This window comes from Acinonyx jubatus, chromosome E1 (genome assembly GCF_027475565.1).
Source record: "Acinonyx jubatus isolate Ajub_Pintada_27869175 chromosome E1, VMU_Ajub_asm_v1.0, whole genome shotgun sequence".
NCBI classification, from domain to species: Eukaryota; Metazoa; Chordata; class Mammalia; order Carnivora; family Felidae; genus Acinonyx; species Acinonyx jubatus.
Window position 1 is genome coordinate 49,889,139 of NC_069397.1, and position 19,861 is coordinate 49,908,999.

At 41.7% G+C, this 19,861-nt stretch overlaps 1 protein-coding gene across 15 annotated transcripts in view; it reads left to right on the top strand.

Annotated features, from left to right (window-relative positions):
* The window catches only part of KCNJ16 (potassium inwardly rectifying channel subfamily J member 16), a 78,423-nt gene that overhangs the window by 38,241 nt on the left and 20,321 nt on the right, over positions 1–19,861 (top strand). For 6 of the 15 annotated variants that reach the window (XM_015083044.3, XM_053211441.1, XM_053211440.1 and 3 more), the window contains 2 exons: positions 13,436–13,577; positions 14,305–15,712. In XM_015083044.3, the coding sequence (XP_014938530.1) occupies positions 14,393–15,652 (1,260 nt within the window). In that variant the 5' untranslated portion in view covers positions 13,436–13,577; positions 14,305–14,392 and the 3' untranslated portion in view covers positions 15,653–15,712. Of the gene's footprint in view, positions 1–13,435; positions 13,578–14,304; positions 15,713–19,861 lie in introns of those variants that run through there. The other 9 variants (XM_015083046.3, XM_053211444.1, XM_053211445.1 and 6 more) reach the window with 2 other exon arrangements.

The following is a 19,861-nucleotide window of genomic DNA, read 5'->3' on the forward strand; positions in this document are numbered from 1 at the left end:
GCTCAGAATGAATTTTGATTTGGATGTGGGAAATCTATTTGTTCAAGCCAAGCACCACTTAAATTTCCATAGGCAGATTATCTGCTGGATGAATTAGCCCAAGAAATTAAAAATAAAAATTCCTAAACTGCCTTTTGCTCAACTGCCCAGAATGTTCCCCTTGATTACATCCTGCCTGTCTGATAGCTTGAATCCAGGGAACAGAAAAATCATTTTAATAGCCTGCAAAGTACCGAAATGGGGCATTCTTTCCAAAGCATATGATTTATTCCAAGCCAAATGCAAATCGATTTCTCATTGCTTTCCTTCTGTGGCTTATCTATAGCACCATCTTCCTTCATTAGCTTACAAAATCAAGAACTGACCACCAAAGCAGAATGCTGGGGAAGCACCTCTGCACCTTAAATGCTAGGAAAGGTCTCAAATCCAACCACCTTTCTTCTGCAGCTACAGCATCATGCCATGTCGTTACTAATCTACCGCAGATGCCTCCACTCTCCGGCGGGTTGTCTTGACAAAATGTCTGTGGTATACTTGGCAAGATGGAGCTCCTCCAGGGCAGTGATAGCCTTCATAATCCTCAGTGATAGCTCGCGCAATGCCTCAGATTAGTTAAATGTTAATCGAATCGAAGAATACACAAAGGCTGTTTCCACGATCTTTTCTAGCTCACTGTAGGCATTGATATATTTAGCCAAGTGAAACAGTCTCTTACAATGAAGGCTTAACAAGTTTGCCATGAGGTTGAGGGGAAAAACGTCCCTGTCTGCCTCACACTAAACTCCCTAGTGTCCATCACAATGAATACACTGAGAATAGTATCACTTTTCCTTTTTAAGAGAAGTATTGCTAATTTGGGTCACCTCTGTTTGTATAGGCATTCATAGATAACAGCATCAAACGTTCCAGCTTCATTCTGCTTCTATACCACTGCCGTGGAGGCAGGACTATAACCGATGGAGAAAATATAGAAGATGAAATGCATGAAAATTTGAGAGTCTGTCAAAGGCACTGATTTCCATCAGCTACTTAAGTCGTTTATTATCGGTAGTAAGTGGCAATGCTTCTTTGCCAAGTGCCCTTGAAAAGGCTAATAAAGCTAATCTCGTGTGATAGACGACACACGGCTTAAGGTATTACCTCAATTGGCTATCTGTCTGGATCTTCCCAGGGAGATCTTTTGTCCTGTATTTTAAAGACCTTCCCAATTTATCGGCATCCACAAGGGACAATGGAAATTAAGATACGAACCAGTAACAGTTGCCTTATGTTTCTCCCCAACGAAGATGTCCTGAGTTTTCATTTTGACCGCTTAAAGTGGAAACTCAATCATTTAAAGGTTAAAGTTGTAGACACTATCCAGGGAGTTCCTGGTCTACTAGCAAAATCACATGTGTGACTTCAGTGATCCCCAGCAGATTGAATAGGTTAATAAATAGATTCTCTGTAAATTTCCAAAGAGGGCAATTTGCAGGCAGTTCTCACAAAATTGGAAAATACCAACAGAGTGATAGGACCGGGTGTTCTGTTGGAATACCATAAACACCAAACTCGAAGAAGGTCAAAAGTCACGGCACATATGTTTTCCATAGATTACATTTGTTTTGGAATGCACCGTTAGGTTCCACCAAAGTGGCTCCCGAATCAAACTATACTGGAGCTATGAAAGTTCGGTCAGAGGTGCTGGCATTTAGAAAGCAAGGTGAGTGGCTAGTACATAATGACTCCTATTCTTAATGATACTTGTGGTTTTTCTGGGCAGCTCTGTCATGTCTCCCTAAAGGTGATGTCGAGACAATTAGGTGCTAGAAGGCAACTTTCAAACAAGCCTGGGAAATTGCCAATCTAATAGTAATTTATCATTAAAAACATGGCAGTCTCTCTCTCTCTCTCTCTCTCTCTCTCTCTCTCTCTCCTCTAGATCTATATTTGATTGAACTATAGTCATAGCTACAAGCATTGCAATTAAATATTTATTAAGTACCAGCCCCGTGAAAGGAGATTTGGGAACACAGCTTCATTTAATCTTCATGGAAGTCCTATGATTTGCATTTTTCAGATGGGCAAATCGTGGCTTGACGAGGTCAAGTCATCTATGCACAAATGCACCGTGTCACTAATGATCAAGCAGACATCTGAACTCAGTCTCAGGTCTGTCAAAACCCAGTGTCTCAATTCTTGAAACATTAAGGTGGTAGATCTCTATCTTGAGGATGTAGAAGGATCAAGTGGCGATGGGGAGGGGGGAGGGAAGGGAATCCAAATGATTGGGGTGAAGCCCAAGGCTCTGAAGGTGTAAGGTGCTCCCCCAGGTCTGTGCAAGCTGGGTGGTGGTAGATTACACTTGGCAGAAAGACTCTATGTGGTACTGCTGGCCCACGTGTCTTAATGAGGTTTTGGAGTTCATGAAAATGAATTCTTAAGCACCGGCCAGGGCTGTCTAGTTAGGCAAATCTACATCATAAATACCTAACTGCCCTTCTCAAATTCATCCATTTCCAAGGACCGTTTCCTTGGGTCTTAAAATCTAACAACATAGGCCTTAAAGTAGTAAAGTTGCAAAATAGCACAACTTTTAACATTTTCTTTCCAAAGTTATTGAAAATATTAAGATAAAAGAGAGATGCCTAAAACAGACTTTGGTATCCCAAGCCAAGAAATGAAGGTATTAACGGTTTAATATGTTTTGGAATGGGGAAGGGAGAAAAGGGGGCACTGAGAGGGAGGATTGTATTTGATGCCTGTTTAATTTTACCTCTGCTTTATGTATCCCTGATTTGTTACCAACTGCTTTCATGATTTCTGCAATCAGTCTCCAGTGGCCAAATCTGACCCGACTCCCTCTCCATCCCCCCTCCTTGTTTTAAATGAGATCTGGTTTTACTTAGATGAATTAAATGTCACTATATTTGTTTCTGTGAATTGTTCCAGCAAAAATTACAGCATCAATGTCTGACTTTAAACGTCTGTAGGACTGTCTGCCTCCCTGGGCTATTTATAGCTGCCTTTTAAAGGCCCTAATAAATGCTTTTAGATTGCTATTGGTTTGCTTTCCCTTTGTGAAGCCTCAGAATTGATACACTTCAAACTACCAACTGAAAATACCTATTTCTCTTTTCTTTTCTTTTTCTTTCTTTTTTTTTTTTTTGGTTAAAGTAATGTGTCTTCCCTGTAAAATGTAAATAAGCAAATAGAAGAAACAGAAGGAGAAAAAATAATCATACCAAACAGAGAGGGCCACAATTAACATTTTGTTGCATATCATACTGTCTGTTCTCTGTTTTAAATATATTTAAATATATATATATATGTGTGTATATATACACACACACACATATATATAAAATACTATCATACAAGCTGTTTTACAGCCCTGGATTTTTTTTTTTTAAGCCCTGTTTTATTTTTTCTACCAGACAATATGTTTCACATTTTTTTCTCTCATTCTCTTCCATCGCTTTTAATGGGCACATTAAAAGTAACGAGTAGTGTTATGATTGTACCATTACCTATGAAACAATCCCACATTTATTAGATGGTGAGACCCTGGCCAAAATTTGCTACTACAAATAGTTGTACAAATTAGCCATGTCTCTATGCTCACCCATGATCATTTCTTTAGGATATACTGGTACAGATGGAGTTTCTGGATCAGTGGCTGCATGAAATTCGTAGACTATTGTCGCGTCATGCCAACTTACCTCCAGAAATAGTTCAAATTAAATATATAATATATATTCTATTTGGACATATCTTTAAAATGACAGTATAATGACAGGCATCCGTGTTAGGGGAACCACATTGCTAATAATTCAATCATGGCTTTAACAAATGTTATTAAACACTTTTTAGTGCCAAGCTTGATTTCTTTTTTTTTTTTTCCCCGACTCCAGAGTTCCAGAGTTCTGCAGCATAGCTGCGGGCATTATCATACTGAAATGCGCAGTTCTAGGGAAGCTGCTAACCTAAATAAACAGTTTGATTTTTTTTTTTTAAACCATGTGTGAACTGGCAGCTAGGACAGGGGAGAGGCAAGGTAAGTGGAAGGAACTGAGAGCTGATGTTTGCAGAATTACCAGCACTGATGGTCTACACTTCTAAGAAGGCTGATTCTTTTACTAGAACTAAAATCTCCTTAAGGATAGTATATTGTTCAATTAGTTATTAGTTCATTCCTTCGATGTATAACTGGTGTATTAGTTCATTCCTTCGATGTATAATTGGTGAATACCTACATGCCACACGTTACTCTAGCTGCTGGGGATACAGGGGCGAAGAAGACAAGAGGATCTTTTTTCATGGAGCTTACAGTCTATTCCATGGGGCAATCCAGCCAATGAACATGTAATCCATCACTGGTGGCGAGTGTTTTGACATGAAAATCATGCTAACGATACAAAAAAGAATGATGTGGGGGAGGATTTTAGTTCACATCCTCATCAGATACGGCCCCTCTGGAAAGGTGACATTAAAGATGAGACTTCAGTGATGATAAATAAGAAGTCACACAGGCAGAAAAGGATGTACAAAGGCCCTGAGGCAGAGCATCCTTGGGTGTTAGAGTGGAACTTGGCAGACTTTTTCTGTAACGAGTCAGATAATAAAAATATTGGCTCCATGAATCATGTGTGTCTGTTGCAGCTACTCAAGTCAGCAGTGGTAGCATGACACTAAGTAGCTGTAGACAATTTTACAAACAATGGTCTGAATGTGTTCCAATAAAATTTTATGAAAGCGAGAGGTGAGCCCGATTTGGCCCTTAGACTATAACTTGTGGACCTTTGTGTCAGTGAAAGAGGGAGACACGGTGATGTTAGAGAGTGAACAGTAGGAAGGAGAATGGTAGGAAGTAATTTCAAGAGGTGGGCAGAGTCAGAGGTATATGCTGTGTATATAACACAGATTGTGCAAACTACTCTAATTGCAATGGGAAGACTGGAAAGGTGCTGGAGGGTTTTAAGCAGGGGAGTGACATGTTTTGATTTTATTTTCAAAAAGAGTAGATTAAAGTGCAAGGGCAGGCAAAGAAGATCTCTTAGTGGTCCACTGAAGATATGGTGGTTTGGACTACCAGGAGGTCTGATTAGATTTAAGATCTACTTTGTTCTTTCTTTAAGTTTATTTATTTATTTTGAGAGAGAGAGAGAGGGAGCACGTGCAAGAGAGAGTGGGAGAGGGGAAGAAGAACTTTACTGAAGAAAGTAAGAGAGAGAGAGAGTGGGAGAGAGAGAGAGTGGGAGAGTGGGAGAGCATGTGCAAAGAGAGACACGGAGAGAGAGAATCTCAAGCAGACCCTGTACTGTCCCGACACTGAACTCAACCCCATGACCTTAAGATCATGACCTGAGCCGAAATCAAGAGTCAGTCACTTAACTGACTGAGCCACACAGGCACCCCAAGATCTATTTTGGAGGTGAGCCCATAGGACTTGCTGCTGGTTTATGTGATAGGAGTAAGGGAGACTGATTAGACCATACTCTTGCCTCTTTGTATGAAAAGAGAAAACCTGATATGAGCCAAAGCAAGAAGCAAGGCAAAATGAGCATCTTACCTGGGGGACCATCTCACTAGGAGTTGTGACTTGTACCCTTCTGTAGAGAAACTTAGACGCGCCACCTCACCGCTGGCTTCTTGACTCCCTGAAGTTGCCTCAAATAATAGGGTCCAGTACCCTTGTATCAATCACTTCCTCAAGAGTCAAAGACTTGTTTGTGAAGTTCTGATTGGTCACTCCAGGGTCATGTGACTCTGCTCCAGGTGCTGGTAAAGAAACACTGTGGTGATAAGTGGCTTTGCCACTTCCACTGGCAGCGTCCTAATCCTGACCACCATCACCTCTTACTTGATCATTGAAATACTTTCCTGGTTTACTCCCCATGCCTGCTTTTAAATTTCTCCAGCCAATTTTCCATTGGACAGCCAGAGTGGTCTTTTTTTTTTTTTTTAATTTTTTTTAACGTTTACTTATTTTTGAGACAGAGAGAGACAGAGCATGAATGGGGGAGGGGCAGAGAGAGAGGGAGACACAGAATCCGAAGCAGGCTCCAGGCTCTGAGCCATCAGCCCAGAGCCTGACGCGGGGTTCGAACTCATGGACCGCGAGATCGTGACCTGAGCTGAAGTCGGACGCTTAACCGACTGAGCCACCCAGGCGCCCCAGAGTGGTCTTTTTAAAAATAGAAACCTTATTATGCTGTACTGTTAGTTAAGATACTTCAATCACTTTCATTTCCAGCTTCAGCTCCCTCTCTCCTTGATTTCAGTTCTTTGGAAAGCATGCCCTGTGCATCCTTGAGTCACAGAGTCTTTGCAAATGCTGTTCCTCTGCCTGGAAAACTCTTTTTCTCCTTCTTCTTATTTAGTCGTGTTCATTTTTTCATATTGTAGTTCAGATATCCATCTATCCCAGAGTAGATAAAGACCCAGTATTGTAAGCTATTATAAGAAATAGAGGAGAAATAGGCATTCAAATTAAGGGGTAAACAGAGACTATAAATAAAGACAGCTTCCGAGATGCTAACCATTGTGATCTTTTACATTATGCCATTTTTTCCTTATGAAAAGCGTTTTGAGAGTCAACGATTGTCCCTGTGTTTCAAATAAAGAAAAGGAAGCTGAAAGATATCTGTAAGATGCTGATATCATGCAGCTGAGATGTGGAACCATGATCAGAATCCAAGTCTTTGATCCCCATGCTCTTGTCCTTTAACAGAGCTACTGCAGGACCATAATATGGAGCTTCGACTGGATCCATGGTAGCAGGAGAAGGAGTATTTGATTTATATTTTAGGTTAGAACTATCACTCTGGGTAAAGGTGGCAAGAGATGAGTTAGAAGGCTGTTATGTAGACCTGGTAAAACCAGGTTTTTACCTGATCAGGAAAGCCTGACTTTAGCGATAAAATGCAGATGCGTTCCTGTAATGATATGTTCTTCTGAGAACCGGTTCTTAAAATTAGCTCAGAGCAAAGGGTGCAGCAGCAGATTACACCTGTAAATAGCGAAAGCCTTAACAACTAGATAGTGACTGTGTCTCAAACAAACAAAATACAACAGAGAACGAGGCCTGAGTCGAGAACTTTCTTACTGAAGGCCACAGGCAGGAGAAGTGAAGAGCACATTCTCACTTGGATGCCAAACACTCTCTGATCGCCCCGGTTAAACTGCGCCCTCTCTCCTTGCTGCGGGCCATTCTCTCTGAGTTAGTGCTTCCTTTTGCCAATCCTCAAATGCGCCTTCCGCGTAAGGGGGACTCTCAATAATTCCTAAAAGTGGGTGGGTCTGGCGCACAGTAGGAGTGTAATTGAAAAAAAAATGAATAAAAGACAAGACAAGAATGAAAACAATCAGCAACAAATTCCCATTGGAGACCTTTAGACGCCACTGGGGAACCTGACACAGGAAGGTTGGACTGCTTTCTCTTAAAGGGACGTAAGATCTCATGACATCCAGCTTCTGCAGCTCAAAGGAGCACCCTTCTGAGCAACCCAGGCTGGCGTCCAACCAAGCAGGGATGGGCTGATTATCACGATAAGAACAAGAGAAACCTTCAGAACTATTTTAGTAAAACATGCCCATACCTTTTAAGACAAAAAATACACATGATAACTACCTAATGGATTTCTTTAATCTGTTGACTTTGCTAAGCTTGTCAGTCTTGTTTCCTTTAGCTTGGTTGCTCAGAGGGAATAGCAGCACAATTTTTCTTTTTAAGCAATGCATTTTTATCATTGAGTTGGAAGTATGTGCATGCATGTATATGGGAGTGTGTATGTGTGTTGTGGGATAGGGGTATGTGTGCGTGCGCCTGTGCTGAGGACAAGGAGTAGGGGATTTCCCATTTGGTGACTGTTGTGAAAAGGAAAGGAATACGATCCAGTCGCTGGCGCTTTGGGAAGCTAGAAAGATGGAGAATTGGCCCCTGTAGCTCAGTAGTAGGAAACAGTGGTGCCACCCCTGAATTTAAAATAGAAGTATCTGCTGGGAGCCACATTGTCAACCCTTCGGTCAGGCAAGTGGAAAGCTCCTTGATAGGGTCAAGCAGATGTTCTGATATTTTACTGAGAGAGAAACTGAGTCTTCACAAGATTCACATTCAAACAATAATTATCTAGTAATTACCATGAGGTTGGCACAGTGAAATATGGCTTCCCATTCACTATCTTGATCAAACTCACAATAATTCAGTCACATAGGTGTTCTTATCACCGTATCATGCACGAGGGCACTGAGGTTCTGAGAAAAGTTACTTTCATGAACCACTCCAGATACTGGGGACAGACCTGGAATTGGAAGTCTGTCTCTCAATTCAGGATTTCTCTACAAGACCAAAAAACATTCTATTTCAGACTATTGCTTACTAAGATCATTCATTTTTAAGGCAGAATAATTTGGAATTATAATTCTTCTTTTTAATTTTTTTAAAGTTTATTTATTTTTGTTTAATTTTTTAACGTTTATTCATTTTTTGATAGAGACAGTGAGTGGGGGAGGGGCAGAGAGAGGGGGAGACACAGAATGTGAAGCAGGCTCCAGGCTCTGAGCTGTCAGCACAGAGTCCGACACGGGGCTCGAACTCACGGACCGTGAGATCATGACCTGAGCTGAAGTCGGACGCTCAACCGACTGAGCCATCCAGGAGCCCCTAAAATTTATTTATTTATTTTGAGAGAGGGAGAGAGCATGTGCGGGGGAGGGACACAGAGGGAAAGAGAGAGAGAATCCCAAGTAGGCTCCTCATTGTCAACTTGGAACCTGACATGGGGCTCAAACTCACAAACGGCAAGATCATGACCTGAGCCGAAACCGAGAGTCAGATGCCTAACCAACTGAGCTACCGAGGCAGCCCTGCAGTTATAATTCTTACTGCTTTTGTATGATCTTGACATCCAGAAAATGGGGAAACATAATTCCAGACTTTCCTCCTTCTTTACAAAACAGAGCACCATTTTTGGATATGGCAGATTTATGATTAGGTTGTAGATATTACATAAGAAAAAAAATGGGCTAGGAAGAGGCCGTCCAGATAAAGTTACCAGCAATGTTGTAACACCTGGTTTCTGTTTCTCCCTCCCAGCTCCAGGATTCAGTCCGGTTGTTTGCTCGTAGCATAGCAGAACCCCCTTTCCTGTCTTAAACTGGCACAAGACTTTCTTAAATTGATTCAGGAGAGATTGTAGAGTGCTATCAGGAAAGAGGTAAAGTCTTTCATCACTGAGAAGTTGGAAGGCAGAAGTTTGAACAGAGAGGTTAAAGGCTGGAGTTCAATCCGAGACCTGCTCTGGGGATGATAGCAGCTGAGGAGAAACAGGAGAAGGCCATGGAATGTCAACAAAGGAGAAACTGTTTGAAATTTGGGAGACGGAGTATTTGGAGAAGTCTGGGCAGTATCTAGTGGGTTCTGGGCGAAGCAGGTGTTCAATGGCTGAATGAAGAACTCCACCTAATTGTGTCTGAATGTCTTTGGAGGATTCCAGGCAAGACAAGGCTCTAGCATAATTCCAAGGCAATAAATTATGGAATAGGTTTTGAGCAAAATAACCTAACTGGTTTGGGTTCTGTCCTATCCCATGAACTCCGTCCTTCTTTCCTCCTCAGCGGCCAGGGCCCACCCACAAGTGCCTTCTGACCACAGGTTCTTGCTCTGGCCCCCTTCACACGCCACAGAGCTGCCCTCAAGGCAGTCTCTAAAGACAATGACCTGCACACAGAATCTAGGCCACCCTTTCTACTCTCTGCCTCATCAGCTCTCATGTGTCCACTAAAATTTATCTCATCTAATAGTCGCCAGGAAAGTAACTTGACTACCGATGACCTCGCGTAAATGGTGTACGTGCTCAAGAAGGTACTTGTTAATATCAAAGGCCAGAGGCATTAATAATTGAATTTCGCCAGAGATATTTAGAACATTCTCTGTGGCATATCTCAAATTATACAATGATAATTCATATCACTATTAAAATATTTTTATTAAGTAGATGCTAAAGGTAAGATTGAATTTTACTTTATTTTTTTTAATTAATTAATTTTATTTTTTTTTTAATTTTCTTTGTTTATTTTTGAGAGAGACAGAGCATGAGTGGGGGAGGGGCAGAGAGAGAGAGGGAGACACAGAATCTGAAGCAGGCTCTAGGCTCTGAGCTATCAGCACAGAGCCCGACGCAGGGCTCAAACCCACGAACAGTGAGATCATGACCTGAGCCGAAGGTGGATGCTTAACCAACTGAGCCACCCAGGAGCCCCTTTAATTTACTTTTCTAATGTTTATTGATTTTTGAGAAAGAGGGAGATAGAGCATGAGTGGGGGAGGGGCAGAGAGCAAGGGAGACACAGAATCCAAAGCAGGCTCCAGGCGTCGAGCTGTCAGCACAGAGCCTGACACGGGGCTTGAACTCCCAAGCTGTGAGATCATGACCTGAGCTGAAGTCAGACGCTGAACCGACTGAGCCACCCAGGCGCCCCTGAATTTTATTTTCAAAGTGACATGGGATTAGAAAGTTTTAACCATTTTGTTGCATTGTCACCATGCTGAGGAAAAGTTTAAGTGTGAAGAACTATCAATGAGAGCAGTCTGCTTGGTAGATAGCTGAATTTGAGAGACTGGCAAAATGGCAGAAGGATTCCTTCACAATGGGTGCATCAGACTGAGGTCCTTCTGCGTATCAAGAAATGGGGTCAGATAGGGAGGATGCTTACTTGTGCTGTTGCAAATACTCCCTGTCATGTGGATAGCCCATTTGAAATTTGCTAAATCAGTAATGGTTTCTCCCCGAATTCGTATAAAGATCTAGAATACTAAGGGCTAAAAGCAGATTCCCCTCATCAAAGTAAATTAAATTACAACTTTTTTTTTTTTTTTTTTTTTTTTTTATGTCTGAACGTAACACAATGAGTGGGGTTTGAAAACAGTCGCTGTCAGGATCGGGTCTGCTGACCCCTAGAACTTTCTCTGGGTCGTCTCTGTGGTGTGGAGAAAATTGTAATGATTTCGACAGCATTCTCAGGAAACAGCCCAGCATCCTGACCTGCCTTGCCTCTTAACTCTAGCTGCTCCTATAGGAGAACTCCGTGCACGACAAAGAAATTGCAGTCTTTTTTTTTTTTCCTGGCTTTGTCATTAGTCACCTGGCAAATAATTTGAAACTGGCACCGAAGGGGGACCCCAGATTCAGCACTTCCTTCTGAACTTTATATTCCACAATTTTGTCATTACAGTGCTCAAATTCCCATTTTTAATAAAAAATGGAATTTCACATCCAGTGATACAGTCACCATTGGTTGCTAGAGGGCAAGAACATGCAAAAAGACATACAGAAGTAGGAACATCGCAAACGATTTTTCGTGACGGAATGGAAGGTGATGAGATGATTATGAATGCATGGAGGCATTTTGAAAGCTGGGTTTTCATCCTAAGAAACGTGCATGTTACACATAGAATGTCCAGCCAACCCACAAGTCTTAGCCTCTATTATTTAATGGTAAAAAATTGGGAAAGTGCTCAAATTAACACAACATATGAGACAAGAGATTAATAAACATTTTTGTCAAGTCATTTTGACAAAAGGTCATCCATAAAATTCTTTGTCCATTGGGTAATCTGAGAAATGGTTAAGACTCATTAAACTAGTTTGTTTATAATCTGGCATTTAGTGTAAAAGACCATCTCTTTTAGAAAACGTATCATGCACATGGTTGGCCAGTCAACGAATCAAATGCAGGCATCTAAACAGAATCTGAAGGCTTTTCTCTGGATAAGTTGGAATAAATGATCAATTCAACATGGTGGGCCACGACAGGGGCATAGGGCACGGTGGGTTCAGGGCAGAACTCTCACAGCTGTAACTTGTCTCCCTGAAACGATTCCATTATTTAGAAATAAATTTTGCACATCGTCAAATTTGCTCCCTTACAGCTTGTATTAATTGAAAATTCATTCACCAATTAGCATGCTGTTGAAGGTGTTTTTAAAATAGCTTGTTTGTAACAGTCGCTGGCACTGCTGGAATTCAAACTGCATGCCATTTCAAATAAAAACCTTTTCTTTTTTTTCTCTTGGCAGTAGAAAAGAGCAGAGTCACACAGTAGCTCTTGATTTATGAACTGCGTTTTCTTATTCTCAGACTTCCACAGGGTGTGCGGGTCCCTTTCAAAGGAGCTGGGTTGGGGGCCTTTAACAAGGAAGCGATTCTATCTCCAAATCGACTTTTTAATTTCCAATCATACGTGCCTTTGATTAGAGTTGGTCCCATTCTCATGCCTCCGGTGATCGTCTGAGAGAATGGAGACGGAGAAACCTTCGGCAGCTTTCTTCTGTTAGGAAAGTGTCACTCAGTTAACAAATCACACAGGAACCTAGGTATGTGTTGCAAACAAAATTTGTGGAAATATTTTATGTTCAACATTCCGGTAAGCATTTTGTCAGCCCTGGGTCACATCCTGAGATTAGGCAATCATCTCTCCAAAAACCCGATTGGGGATAAAGAGGGGATATTATGACTCAAAACATATCTGGAGGACAAGTGGGCAGAAGGCTCAGGCTGGGGGCATGGGGATGGACGGAGAGAAACGTGTACATGCTTTACAGGATGTTTGGGCTGAAAGCAGAGTTCATCCTCACAGTGGTCCCCGAAACAAAGTGTTTATTGTCCAGTGGGCCTGATCCCTGGAGAAGAAGAAAAATGATTCCTATTGACTGGAAGGAAATTAACTCTTTGCTCCCTTTTGCAGGGAAGGTATTGGATAAGTACCTAGTGATTAATTTCCTTCATTGGTTTCACGGGGAGGGGTCTCGATGTCCGCAATAGTGTTACTCTCACTGCATTTTCTATACAGCAGTGGCTGGATTCTCTAGTGGGAATCTTTTCTCCCCCTTATCCTCCCTGCCCCCAACTGGCACAGGCAGATTATGGGGAAAGCATATTCTAATAATTAATACACCATTAAATTGGGCTGCAGTGACTTTTTGTTTCTGGCATAGAAGTAGCTGAAGGCCATTTAACACTGAAGTTTTAAAACTTACTTTCAGACTTGAGCTGGGAAAACCACTGGCCTATTCCACGGATGCTAAAAGTGGTAAGAACTGTATGTTCTACCCTGATCTTTTAAAGACTGAATTGGGAGGGGGAAAAATGATTTTGCTTACAGATGGCTGTGAAAACATCAGAAATACATGTCAGAGCTGGAGAGCAGGGTCCAATTGTAGTAAGCTCCCTTTAAGAGGGAAACAAGATTAGAACTTTGGCAAATTTTCGGCTTCTTTTGAGAGGGAAAGAGAAGAGATTGCAGTGTCCAAAAAAAGAAGAGGAAAAAAAAAAAAAAGGATGGATGTCATGAGACAAAAGCAGAAGCAATTTTATACCTTATTGAAAGCTTACCTGGGCGTGGTTTTAACTCCTCTGGGGTTAAGAATTTTTTTTTTCTCCTCTTAAAACTAAAGGGGCTAGGGGAAAGGACTTGAATCTGAAATAGCATCCCTGTCAGTTCTGTTCTGTCCTGGGAAGTATACAAGGAAGCAAAACCTCCGTGGAAGAGAAGGGAGGCATCAGGCGCTGGAGGTGAAAGTCTGTGGCAACGAGTATGTAAGTTACATGTTAGCATGAAGGTGGTGATGCTTCATTGTGTCCTTTTTAGAAAACCCATCTGGGGGTGCCTGAGTGGCTCAGTCGATTAAGCGTCTGACTTAGGCTCAGGCCATGATCTCCCCGTTTCTGAGCTGGAGCCTGCACTGGGCTCTCTGCTCTCAGGGCAAAGCCTGCTTCAGATCCTGTCTCCCTTCTCTGCCCCTCCCCTGCCTTGCGTGCCCTCTCTCTCCTTCTCTTTTAAAAATAAATAAAAACATTAAGAGAAAGGAAGAAGAAAAACCATCTGACTTAAACAGAAGGCTGATAAGGCTGCTATTCAAATATGTGAATTGTGTTTTGCCTTTTTACATTATAGATGGCTTTGTTTTCTAAGTGCCCTCATGTCAGAAGAGCCAAAAAAAAAAAAAAAAAAAAAAAACAACCCAAGACTTTTGTTTATATCAGGTCAGAAAAGGTAGTGAGTCTTCATTTGGGATAATCATAGTGTTTACCCAAGCCTTGTGCATATATAAAAATGTTATTTTCTCTAATTACATATTTTGTTCCTATAATGACTGAGCTGAATTCTAAACTGAAAGGAGTAATCAATACTGAATGTCTCTGCCGTTCAAATGAAGTCTTCACCATTTCAGACGGCATGAAATTGCTTCAAATTTGGCAAATTGCTACAAAGATGGAAATTAAAATCTAAAGCTGAAGTGTATTTAATTTTCTTTTTTTGCAGATCTTAACTGAAAACTTAAATCAACAGATAGGAATAGAACTATTACTATTACGAAATCCACCTGGATGCTTGAAGGACATAGGAAAGGATGAGCTATTACGGCAGCAGCTATCCGATTGTAAACGTGGACCCCAAATACCCAGGCTACCCCCCAGAGCACATCATAGCTGAGAAGACAAGAGCCAGAAGACGTCTGCTCCACAAAGATGGCAGCTGTAATGTGTACTTCAAGCACATTTTTGGAGAATGGGGGAGCTACGTGGTTGACATTTTCACCACCCTCGTAGATACCAAGTGGCGGCACATGTTTGTGATATTTTCTTTATCCTATATTCTCTCCTGGTTGATATTTGGCTCTATCTTCTGGCTCATTGCCTTTCATCACGGTGATCTGTTAAATGATCCACACATCACACCTTGTGTTGACAACGTCCATTCCTTCACAGGGGCGTTTTTATTCTCCCTGGAAACCCAGACCACCATAGGTTACGGTTACCGCTGTGTCACTGAAGAATGCTCTGTGGCCGTGCTCACGGTGATCCTTCAGTCCATCTTGAGCTGCATCATAAATACCTTCATCATTGGAGCCGCCTTAGCCAAAATGGCAACTGCTCGAAAGAGAGCCCAAACCATTCGGTTTAGCTATTTTGCACTCATAGGGATGAGGGATGGGAAACTCTGCCTCATGTGGCGCATTGGTGACTTCCGACCAAACCACGTGGTAGAAGGCACAGTGAGAGCCCAACTTCTCCGCTACACAGAAGACAGCGAAGGGCGGATGACGATGGCCTTTAAAGACCTAAAGTTGGTGAATGATCAGATCATTCTTGTCACACCAGTAACTATTGTTCATGAAATTGACCATGAGAGCCCTCTGTATGCCCTTGACCGAAAAGCAGTGGCCAAAGATAACTTTGAGATTTTGGTGACATTTATCTATACTGGTGATTCCACGGGGACTTCCCACCAATCCAGAAGTTCCTACGTTCCCCGAGAAATTCTCTGGGGCCACAGGTTCAATGACGTCCTGGAAGTTAAGAGAAAGTATTACAAGGTGAACTGCTTACAGTTTGAGGGGAGCGTGGAAGTCTATGCTCCCTTCTGCAGTGCCAAACAACTGGACTGGAAAGACCAGCAGCTCCACAACATGGAAAAAACCCCTCCGGTCCGAGGACCCGGCCCGTCAGACACCAAGGTCAGAAGAAGGTCATTTAGCGCGGTTGCCATTGTCAGCAGTTGTGAAAACCCGGAGGAGACCACCACCTCGGCCACGGATGAGTGTAAGGAAGCACCTTATCAGAAAGCTGTCTTGACTTTAAATAGAATCTCTGTAGAATCCCAAATGTAGTTCAAATTGTGATCACGAGGGCTCCCACCCAATCATTTTACTCTGTAGCCAGTCACCTTGAGGGGCTTTTAAGGGATGTTATAGCTATGTGCCATGGTGATGGGGATAAGAAGAACATGTTAAATCTGGTGAAAGATCATCTAAACATGACATAGTACCCAATTGTTTAAACTCTTTTTTTCTTTGCTAGCAAATTTTGTATTAGGGATGCTATTAAGAGCCTACTTGATTAGTTTAAATTTCATCTCCTTTTATTACACCATATAGTTGTATCTTCAATAGGGGGTATGGTATTCAGTAATGGAGAACAAAGGTAGGGTACTGGAATAAATAAAAATAGGAAGATGGGCAGCCAGCATAAATAACACATTTTTTACATCGATAGTAGTTTCCCATAAAAGCATCTTGTCATCCAACCAAGGTATGCGAGAAATGCATCCAGTAGATTGTAACGTTAAGATATTTAACTGAAGTCACCTGGCAGGTTTGATGTTTGCCCCTCGTAGTGTCTTGGTATCGGCAGAAAGAAGCAGTGGTGGTCAGAAATAGACACCTGCCACTTCCCAGGTGATGATCGTTGAGTGCTAGAAGTTGGTTTGTTTTGTTTTGTTTTGTTTTGTTTTGTTTTGTTTTGTTTCTCACTGATAAAGCAGAAGAAGAGTGGACATGATTCAGAGCAGTATTTCTCTCTAAAATGCCTTGGTTGACTGCAACAAAGAAAGGGCTTTATGTAGAAGAGCAGAAATAAGGCAATGAACGATAAGGGGCTTCCTTTGCCCACCTCTCGTCTTCTCTTGGAAGATGGAGCTGTTTTTTTGTGTGTGTGTGTGGCATGGGGGGTGGGGAGCATAATGGAGGGAGGGCAGGGGAAAGATACTTATGTGTGCCCAGAAGCAGTTAGGTATGCTTCCTGTCTTGGTCACTTTACAAGACATAAATGACTTGAATTCTAGATTTTAAGAAACTCTTCCTTTGAACTTGGAACAATCATGTAGATAGAAGATTTTGTGAAATAGAATTAATGTGATTTTTATGCATATTATTAAATGGATAAGCTAAGTGCTATGGAATTGCTTAAATTTTAGGACATGAGATAAATTTGTATGCCCTGTTTCTGTGTTAAAAGATGTTAATCATGGTTACTTTAAGCCCAATCCCTTATGGGTAAAAAGACACTTTAAGCTTTCTGAATCGAACAGTTAAAGGGTGACTGGGTGGTTCAGTCGGTTGAGCGTCCGACTTCGGCTCAGGTCATGATCTCACAGTTCGCGAGTTTGAGCCCTGCATCAGGCTCTGTGATGACAGCTAGGAGCCTGGAGCCTGCTTCAGATTCTGTGCCTCCCTCTCTCTCTGCCCCAACCCACTCGCATTCTGTCTCTGTCTCTCTCAAAAATAAATAAACATTAAAAAAAATTTAAATCAAACAGTTATTAGCTGCATTCAGAGTTATCTGTTTTCTTTCTTTCTTTTTTTACGTTGCTGCTGAGCTGACAATAAGTATATGCCCCAGTGTTTCTTTGTTTATTTTATTTAAATATATGTACACACACAGTTTTTGCTTTCTCTGGAAAAGCTCCCTATCCCCCTCTCTCCATTTAAATTAAAGCACACAAGTAAATTGAACTGAATCACATAGTCTGTGCTTACCAATAAAAGTGAAATAGGTAGGTATGTGAAGTGTTTTTCTTTTTTTTCTTCTTCTTTTTTCTTTTTTCCATCCTCCCTTCCTCCCTTCCTTTTCCTCTTTTTCTTTTGACTATGAGCAATGAAGTTACTTTCTAAATGCACATGTGCAAATCTTTTATTCCTGTTGTTTTATGGATAAGAGTTTTGCTCAGGTCCCAAGTTGTAAAACTGTCCTGAAGCTTAATATCAGAGATCTAAAGAATGCAATTTTTTTCCTATTTGGCTTCAGAAATGCAAAACCCATTTTTAAAATTACACATGCATTGCAGATTTGGATTTGTAGCCGCGATTACTCAGCTAAATTAGAGTACTACGGTCTACCAAGTAGCAAACAACCAGCACCACGACAGATCCAAATGCCCTTCCCCTGACTTTTTAAGCTCGTTTCACACACATCTAGTTTCACTTCATTTTGCCTTGCTTCCTAGACTCTGCCTAGCCATGATTCTGGTTTTGTTAGTATCAGAATAGACGTATCAATGAGTACATTCTGCTGTGCTCTGTCTCCACCATTAAGACCTCCTACCCAGAATAAAATGTAAAATAGACATTCACATGTAACATTTGTCCCTAATTTTCTGTTTAGATTTATAACATACTTTGATGCCCCAACGAGTTACTTAATAATAAAGATCTCAAAGTAATGCAAAAATTGTGTGCATATGCCTGTATTTCAGATTAGTACAAACTCTGCGGATGTGGTCAGCGTTGGGTGCAGAGCACCAAAAAAAAAAAAAAAAGGAGATGCTCTCTTACAGAATTAGAACATAGGCAGAACTATAAACATTTTTATGGGTTTTTAACAGCTTGTAGAACAGCTATATCCGAATTAGCAGTTGTGTTTCTGTAAGCTTTGCAAGAAGGCTCCATGCAAAATAGCATTCTAGTTTCAAAAGCTCTGTCCATGATGAGAAGTAGGTCGAATATTCTTTCTTATGGCAGCTATTTTGTCCCTCAAGATGAAAGTATTCAGTGGACTTAATTAGACGGGAAACACACTATGGCGTCAAGGCATTCTCTGCTGTGTGCCCCACCTGTGAACTTGGCCCTTGAAGAGGGAGGGAGATCTGGGAGAGAGAAGGAAATGCTGTTTCATGTACCACCGGCTTATCAAGCACCTTATGCTTTGCACATGTACACTTAGCCCCACAACAAAACAGTGGGGTGGATATTTTTAATTTCCATAGCATCAAATATCTATCTCATTCTCTGCTTCTTCCTAACTAACCAGTTCCCAAACGGGACAGCAACTTGCCAGACTAAAAAAAAAAAAAAATTTGCAACTATGCTTCCCAGTCTCCCTTGCAGCTAAGGGGTGGCAGGCGGGGGTGTGGGGTGGGGGTAATACTTACTTGGCATGGATCTGGCCCAGGAGATGTCAGTAGAGTTCCTTGGATGTGACCTTTAAGAAAGCTCTCTCGCTGGGTCTGAGGTAGCACACGTCCTTTTACTCCCTGCATCAATCCTTCTCCCCTAGACCTCACAGACACCCCTTAAAGGGACGTCAGGAAAGTAGGAAAGAGGCAGCCCAAGATTGCAGATCTCCGGACTTCTTCTGCATGAGTGGAAATAAATGGTTTCTAACTGAACAGTGAGAGGGAAACATAGGAGAGTATGCATAAAGGGACCACTTGGGTCCAACTTGTACTTGATGGAGTTCAACTTGTACTCCATCTGATGGAGTGGGTCTCTGTGGAAAGCACATATTTTCTGGGCGTTTGAGGAAATGCCAGTATATTGTAAAACAAACACAAAAGAATTACTTTGGGCCTGGAAAGCCCTCTAAGACACTGACGGCTGAGTGACCTTGATAAGAAGATTGACTAGGAGTGCTCTGGGGCCGCCCTTTATCTTCTTCCTTCCCTCCCCCGGACTTATATCAGTAGGACTTTCACTAGGGCAAGTGACCGAAATCCACAGAGACTCAGGCAAGCAAGCACAAGTACAGCTTGGGAAAAAAAGCAAAACTCTGCTAATAACCCTTCTCAGGCTCCTAGTGAGACCAAACTGCATCAACTTATTATTCAAGTGGACTCTAAATACAGACCAAGGAATCTAGACCCTTACTTTGGATCTTTGTATTTAATGACTTCTGAGTTGGCCAGGATATGTGTCAAGCAGATTCTCTGGGCCACTCTCTGGGCCTAAATAATGAGGCACCAAATTTTATTTTGGCTTAAAATAGTCTGTTGGTTCCATTCATTACAAGCTCTGATTCTTCTGCTTGAATGTTCTGCAAGGCATGTGGATAAGCCCCTCTGCTTTTTTCCTTTCTTTTTTTTTTTTTTAAGGTAAGCTTCACCTGTGCATTCCCAGAAACCACCCTACACACCCTTGGTACCCTATAAATCACAAAGCCCTCCCTCAATTCTAAATTTGGTGTGGCCTTTCTTTCCTCTCTCACTTTCATTTTGAAATCAGCAGCGTGACCTATATTCCAGAAAAAAGAACTTGGGGGTGCCACATACAGAATATACAAGGAAGGATAATGACACAGACAAGACGGACAGATTAAACCGCAGG